General features: G+C 43.8%; 1 protein-coding gene across 1 annotated transcript; it reads right to left on the reverse strand.

The window, feature by feature from the left end:
• Positions 1–263: 263 nt before the first annotated feature.
• LOC120712016 (stromal cell-derived factor 2-like protein) lies at positions 264–5,571 on the reverse strand. The gene is made up of 6 exons (XM_039997696.1): positions 5,008–5,571; positions 4,683–4,823; positions 2,895–3,035; positions 1,020–1,069; positions 790–919; positions 264–680 (listed from the first exon to the last, which is right to left on the reverse strand). The coding sequence occupies exons 1-6, from the start codon at positions 5,554–5,556 to the stop codon at positions 597–599; spliced, it is 1,095 nt and encodes a 364-aa protein (XP_039853630.1). The 5' UTR covers positions 5,557–5,571; the 3' UTR covers positions 264–596.
• Between the last annotated feature and the right edge of the window lie 2,235 nt (positions 5,572–7,806).

Raw genomic sequence — 7,806 nt, forward strand, 5'->3', positions numbered from 1 at the left:
AACTCCATCTGCTGTTCATGCTACTGGATAAAAGAACGGACTGCAATGTAACTCAATCTGTAAGATTGCAAAGATCAGTAATGTTTCCTAGCCCTGATTGTACCGTGTCCTGGTGCATTTTATTTAGGTTTCTGCAGAGTCCCTATCACGATCCAGACACTAGATTAAATGCTAATGATGCCCCGTTAACTAAAGCAACCAAATAAAGCCACCATGAATGACCATATGCAATTCAATATAAGCATCGAGAATAGATTAGAAACTTCAGACCAGAATAGATCAAAACTTTGCTTTATGTACGACACCCGGCCAAACAGGCTTCACATAGATTTGTACTACGTTTTCCAATCATGCCTAAGATGATCAGATCAGCAGCCAAATATTGCCAGGTAGAACTTATATATTGGGACTGAAGCCGAGTCAGTCTTTATACGGATGAGCAGAACAGATGCACTGCATTTTGCTCTGAACACAGTAAGCACAAGTAGACTACAGTAAAATGTTAGAACAATTACAATTACAACTCTGTGCATTGAATCAGCCTAAGCACCATAAAAGTTTATTTTAACAATGGCACTTGTCATCTAGCGGTAGAGCTACTTGCGCAGGATAACCGGGAGATAGACCCCCTCAGCTGCAAGCCAGAGGTTGTCTGGGCGCTTGTCACCAACTCCACATACCTGCAGAAGCAGAAACAGATTACCCAGTTGGTTCACATAGTTGGCTTGAACAGAGTTCTCAATCACAAATGGATGGAAGAAAACATGAGAACAACTCAGATGAACCCACCTCTTGCTGCCCACCGGCAATTCGTGTGTACTTCCTGTCATGGCTGTGCAAATAACCACCAGTATCAACATGTCTTAACCGAATTCTCTGGTCTTGCCGCCACGTTTTCCCGCTGCCCTCAATCTCGAGCCTAATAAATTATTTGGTAATAACAGACATGAGTTCAGCTAGGTGAAAGGAAAAGATATGACAATAGCCCACCACACTACATATCTAACAGAACCACTAACCTCCAGTAGTCTCCAGTATCTGATTCATTCTCTCCACCAAAGCAGCTAACCTGAGAGTACAGATACATACATTCAACATATAAAGAAGTAATCTCAGACAATGACACAATTTTACTCAGAGAAAAGGTTTAGTTGGCAAAAGTAGCCCTGAATTCTGAATAATTTCTCATAAGAGACAACAAGAAGCTATTACAATGTATCGTATTAATGGGAAAGCTTCAAAATTTTGTGTGTGTGCTGTTGGTGTTTTGTTTTGTTTTGGGGTGGGGTGGGGGGGGGGGGGTAGGTGGGTGTACTCCAACAGTTTCTATAAACTGAGAACTATATTTAGCTAAAACCACCTTTTCTATAAAAAGGGTTTTCTGAAGAACACAGGCAAGCATAGCCCAAAAGTACAAGAAAGTGTTGGTAGGTTAAGATATGTAATCCCGGACTGCCATATGTATCGGGGAGGTGCCTTAACCCCAAGTCTCTGTACTCTATATATACCGTCCAAGGGGCTCAATGCAATACATCGACCACATTATTCGCATTCTACTTTCCTACTCCCTCCGTCTTCTAATGTAAACCATTCTGGAATTTAAAATTTGTCCTCAAATATAAGTCATTCTAGGTTGAGAGTGGACCCAAACATCTTAATTGCGCATCGTTTTCGGGTCTTTCCCAATAGAAAAATGTGCATGCAACCATGTAGGAGGAGGTGCATGTGGAAGAGTTGCATGGGAAAAAGCATACTAGTTTAATTAACATATTCCCAATGCTTAATAATTAGAGGTAGGAGAGTCTTTTACACACAACTATAATCTATCCTAAAAACTCTAGAATGACTTACATTTGAGGAGGGAGGGAGTACATGGTATCACGAGTTAGGGTTTCGACCTAGCCTTCCGCTTCCGCCGCCGCGCCGCACTCGGGGAGATCGATCTCTGCCGGGGGCAGCGCCCTCGTAGGATGCCCGACGGATCAGATCCGCCGTGCCTGTTGTCGTCAAGCACAGCAAGAAGACCTATCTCGCCGCCAGGATCCGTCGCCGTCGCCTACGCCGCCTCCGCGCGGGCGGACGCCGCCTGCATCCAGGGCCGCTCCGCGTGGGGCGTCATCGGGCGCCGTCGTGGGGAACTGCTGCTGTGTTTCTCTTTTCCCGATCAAAGATCGGGTTTGCATCGCCCTGCTGTTCGTCGCCGCATCATCATCGACGCTCCCGAGAATAAGGTTGCTGTTGCGCGCCCTCACAGGCTGCAGCATCGACACTCGTGGTCAAGCCATCATCGCCGGTATTGCCGCCTTTTCAGGCATTGGCGCCATCCGCTACCGGTCCTCGTCAAGCTGGCACTTGATCCGAGTCCGCGCCTCTTGCCATTCTCGTGCGGACACTGCCGTCGATGTTGCTGAAGGAAGACCCCGTGCACTTTTCAGCTGCCTGGTCTACCTCGCCATCCGCCGCTCACCGTCCTGCTGCTGTCCTCGGCCATAAGCTGTTGATCTTGTGTACTCGGGTGCCTCGACGCTTCAGACCCGCGCCCTCCTCCACAGCTTCGACCACGTCCACCTCGACCTCGGCTACTTCGGCACTAAGGGGCTATCATCTGCATGAGCTACTCCAGTCGAAGCATTCACACCGGCGTTCCGACTGTGGGGGATATCTCCATTGTTCTCCAGTCTGTCCGTTCGTGTTGCTACCGCTACGACTGTGGGAGGATGTTAGAGTATATTTGGTAGGTTAGGATATATAATCCCGGACTGCCATATGTATCGGGGAGGTGCCTTACCCCCCAAGTCTCTGTACTCTATATATATCGCCCAAGGGGCTCAATGCAATACATCGACCACATTATACACATCCTACTTTCCTATAGAAAGTAATTAGTTGCTGACCTCCAAATTTCCGGTTATGGGGGAAGCATGAAGGTGGCTGTGTAACCACTTTCGAGTTCTCATGTGTTGAAGCCTTATTATAGTTCCATGTGTAATGGGATCACCTTGTTTTGCTGAAGAATTTGGCTGAGGTCTCACAATCTGCATAAGAAGATGTACCATAAAGGTAAGTCTTCAAGATCAGAACTTCCACCATGAAGCAATTGAAAAATGTAACAGTGTAAGACCAAGATCAGAACCATGTCACTAAATGTTCTATTAATATTTCATAAGCATATTTTCTTTTAAGTTACCATTAAGAGAAGACCAGGAAGGTGTTGATTCTACTTCCAATGTTCTCCAAATGTCAAATTTTCAAAATGCAAAACTCAAGGCACAATAATTTTTCACTCAAAAGGCACAGCGAATAAAACAGTCCGCACATAATTATGCAAGATGCCCCACCCCAGCTAGCATCACAAAGTAAGAGCCTCTCGGATGCTGGTCTACTAGTTGACATAAGATGTAGTGCGTTGATATTGTCAAACAGATAATAGAACAATACAGTTGGACTGATTTATTGCTTGTGTTAGTTTCAAAAAGAAGAAAAAATATTTATTGCTTGTCAAACCATGGACCAACAACCCTCCTATATATGGGAACTGCTTAAAATGGTGGCTGGCTGAATACCAGATTTTCAACTGTCAACTTCATGTTAAGAGGCTCCCTAAGAGAACTGACTTCTTATTTCTCTACTAAAGCAACTGTAAAAGTATTCCTTCTTTTTCTCTGACAATAGTCTCCCACACAGCCCCACATGATAGTTAGTTTAAGCTGTCCCTTGTTAATTTTAAGCCATGAAATACATGTTTTCCTGCACAGGGTTTAAATAATTGAGCTTGAAATTATAGTATCATCACTGCAGAATTCTGGCCATTGACTGGCTGAAAAGTGGACCCCAATTACTGGAGGTTAAACTGTGTTTTCACTTTTCAGAAAGCTTGCTTGATGTTTTGGAAACAGAAAGTTAATGTTTCTGCACGGGATATCCTCAATCATTTTTCTAGTGCAATTTGCCATTTGCCTGTAAGCTGGTTTGCCCTTCCTGGTGACTCTTAGCCAATAGCATACATTCTCTCTGATCTTTTTTTTTGGAAATTAGTATTTTCTAGATATTTAAATTCACAAAGAAAATAATCAGGTAAACTTTGACTGTAGTCATGACAGGTATATAACGTACAGGATGGAAACTTATGTCTAAATCTATATCTATATATATACCTATTACTAAAGGGAGTAAGGTTTCCACCCAAATTTTTGGTTTGGTACGTTGGTTTGGTCCGCCTGTGTTATTGACAAGCTTATGTCTAAGTCTATATCTATATCTATATCATCCGCCTGAGTTCATGACTCGATCACGTAGATCCTTACAAATTAACACACGGCCACCAATATGTATCCAATACATATACCGGCTTTGTTCGTAGCAACGCACGGGCATAATTACCTATATCAAATAAAATCTGAAAAGGGTAGAAACATGTAGCAGTTTGAGAGAATCAGGCAACTTATTCGGCAACTCAATCAAATCCCAAATGTTTCTCCATAAAATAATGCCAGAAATGAATTTATGAATGGTTTGGCAGATTCAGAGTGGCCTGTTTTTTTATGATTAGTAACTTAGTATGGCCATTGGATTGTACTTTTCAATGAACTAAGTGTGGGGCAAACAAACTGGAGAGACACATACCAGTAGCTATTGGCACATGATCAGATTGATTTGAAGAAATAAACTGGAGAGACACATACCCAGTAGCTATTGGCGTCGTCGACGTTGGGGAAGCTGGTGACCGACTGCTGGCCGCTGCCAGATCCATAAGGCACGTCGTGAGAATGCAGCCGAAACTTGGTCCTCTCATGCATCAACTTGATCACTGACCCGTATGTAATCTGTCAACAAATAGAAGAAACAATCGTATCACAGCTCCAGTCGACCAAGCACGCCAATGATGAGCAAACTAACTAAGCACCGATCCCTCCCAAATTCGAAACTTGGAGCACTAATCCAAAAATCCAAACCCCACACCATTACGAATAGAAGAGCGCAGGACAGGAAATGCGAAAGGCATCGCACCTCAACGACGGTATCCGGGTCGGCAGCGTAGGACTGCGCCGGCGCGGCCTCGTGGAGGTCGAGGCCGAGGTACAGCAGGATAGCGAGCGCGAACGACGCGGCGGCCATCGCCAGCAGCAGCGCGAGGAACCAGGTCCTCTGCCAGAAGGGCAGGGCCTCCCGCTCCTCAGGGCCCGCGTTCCCCTCGCCGCGGCGCCAGATACGCTCGCGCGCGAGGGCAGCGGCGAGGCTGGCGGTCGCGGCCCCCGACGGACTCGGCTGGTGGTCGGCGGAGGCGGTGCGGCGGCGGGAGAGACCCTGGGGTGGCTGGGGCGTGGACGGCGCCACCGCGTCGGGGTCGTGGCCTCGAGGAGGCTGCGGCGGGGGGCTCTTCTGGAAGGTTCGCTTCGAAGCTCTCTGCTTTAACGCCTCTTGAGTCTTGACCGCTTTGAGCTCGCGACTCGCGAGGGGAAGGCGAACAACGCTCCGAGTTTGAAAGGTTCGAGTGGGGAGGAATACTCCGGCCACGACCACGAGCGACGCGAGTGAACCACACAGAGGTAATGACATGTGGGGTCTAACATGGAGTCGGGATTGTGGGACCCAATGGTCATTGGATGTGAGTGTTAGCCATGGAAAGGAGTAGGCGCGGCGGGGAGCAGCGGTTTTCGCGGCCACGTCACGCGAGGGGTGCCCGGCGAATGAGGAGGCGACAGCGTGGCTGGCGTGGTGACCTGGTGCGAGGTTACTGGTTGGGAAGCCTGAGCCCTCGTGGCATCGGCTTTGACCGGTTTGAGTGGGTCTGCTCTGCTGTGCTATTGCGGCCTTAATTTAGTTCGTGAAAAACTTATTTTCGTAATATATAATATTTCGTTGTTATTTGATAATTAATGTTCAATTATTAATTAATTAAGTTTAAAAAATTCATCTCATACGAAACAGTTATATTGTGTAATTAGTTATTTTTTTAACTATATTTAATACTATATGTATATGTTCAAAGATTTGATGTGACGGTACTGTAGGAAATTTTTTAGGACGTCTATCCTAACGCCGGTCCGACGTGCCAATTGCGTTTTTGCCGAACAAATTTCGTGTGTTTCAGAGCAATCCTAGGGCTTTTTTCAGTTTTCAAAATTTTTCTTTAAACGTTTGACCATTAATTAGGAAAATTAAATGTGGATAACTGACAAAACTTATTTCTCAACTTTCGGGTGAAATTGCGAGACGAATCTTTTAAGCCTAATTGGACCATATTTAGACAATGTCGTGCTACAGTAAACGACCTCTAATGACGAATTAATTAGGCTTGACAGATTCGTCTCGTGATTTCTCGTCCATCCATGTAATTAGTTTTATAATTAGATTATGTTTAGTTCTTCTAATTTTGGATTGAAAATTGCTACAATGAATTTTGTCCAAAATTTTTCATGATCCAAACAAGGCTAATCCAAGATATTACTAGTTTTTGCAATATTATATAGAGGGAGGCTAGCGCCACCGCCCTAGTGGAGAGACGGAGAGTGAAGGCTGGCCACGGGTTGAGGAGTCCAACTTCAGCGGGCCTTCGTCCCCCAGCGGCGAGCGCAGAGGGGCAGATCGGGGGCGACAACGGCGAGCGAGCTAGGGGGGCGAGCAGGGGTGAGGAAGCGCCGAACGTAGAGGGAGAGAGGTAGGGGCGATGGAAGCAGCGAGTGGGAGGAGAGAGGGTGGACGGCAAGGGGGGCCGATGGGAAGTAGAGCCGCAGGATGCGAGGACACTACCTGTTTTTTAGTAGTAGAGATTTACCTTAATGATATTGTTGCAGATTGTAGTATATATTAGTAAATATGGAAGTTAAGTATGAAAGAAATTTAAGAAAAAAGTACTATTCATGAATTTGCATAGTGCCTCTTTTGTTGTTTAGCCCATAGAAGCTGCTGGTTTTGGTATTTTTAGAATATTTGGTTAGGTTATCTATTTTTTTTGAAATTTCATAGTCCTTCTCGAAGAAGTTTTCAAGGACCTCTTTAGGAATATGTGGATTTTATATATTTCTAAAGATTTAAGATTTTTTTTGGAATTTATATATCACAATTCCTAACCTCCTATCATCGAATATTGTATACTAGAAAGGCCCGCTGCTTTGCCATGCAGGGTCCGTATCTTGCATCGTAGTATTGTAGTTGATGCGAACTTTAGTTGATGCATGCAGTATTTTCCTTTGCTTCGTTATTTTTGCATAGGTATCATAGCCCACTGTTGCACTTGGTATATATTTTAGGCATTCTATTGTCGTGATGTTATTGTTTAAGTAGTATATTATTTTTTATATTGAAATGGAGCTATGACAGTTGTTGTATTTATTGTGATGAAAGAAGGGATAAAATAATTTATTAGGGACGGTGGAGCACAATTAGTTGGAAACTTAATGTATTTTTTAAATCATGTTGCAATTAGTAATAGACATGTTATTTTCTAAGGAAGTAGTGGTTATAATAAACTATGTTGCGGTATTGTGGAGGTAGCATAAGAAGCTATAAAAACAGTGGTACAATATATATTTTTAGCAAAATAAGATATTATGTTGAACGAATTACAAAAATAATTTGAATTGACAAAACTTTGCTATATAGTAAATTTGTAGATTTTCAAATTCCAGACAACTTTTGTGTTGATCATTTTTTTTATTTGAAGATGTTTTGGTATCCAAATTATAGGTACAATGAGTCGCATGTAAGCATTTGTGCAAATAAATTGCGAAAGCATTTTGAATTTTAAAATTTACTCTATAATAAAGTTGTAGTATTTGAATTCTTGATCAAATTCTATGTTGAGCA

This window comes from Panicum virgatum, chromosome 6K, assembly GCF_016808335.1.
Source record: "Panicum virgatum strain AP13 chromosome 6K, P.virgatum_v5, whole genome shotgun sequence".
NCBI lineage: Eukaryota > Viridiplantae > Streptophyta > Magnoliopsida > Poales > Poaceae > Panicum > Panicum virgatum.

Coding starts and splice junctions, on each gene's coding strand:
- LOC120712016 (XM_039997696.1), bottom strand. CDS start 5,556: ATGTCATTACCTCTGTGTGGTTCACTCGCGTCGCTCGTGGTCGTGGCC. Junction 1,070..2,894: donor CCATAACCGGAAATTTGGAG/GTCAGCAACTAA, acceptor CTGTACTCTCAG/GTTAGCTGCTTTGGTGGAGA. Junction 681..789: donor TTGCCGGTGGGCAGCAAGAG/GTGGGTTCATCT, acceptor CTGCTTCTGCAG/GTATGTGGAGTTGGTGACAA.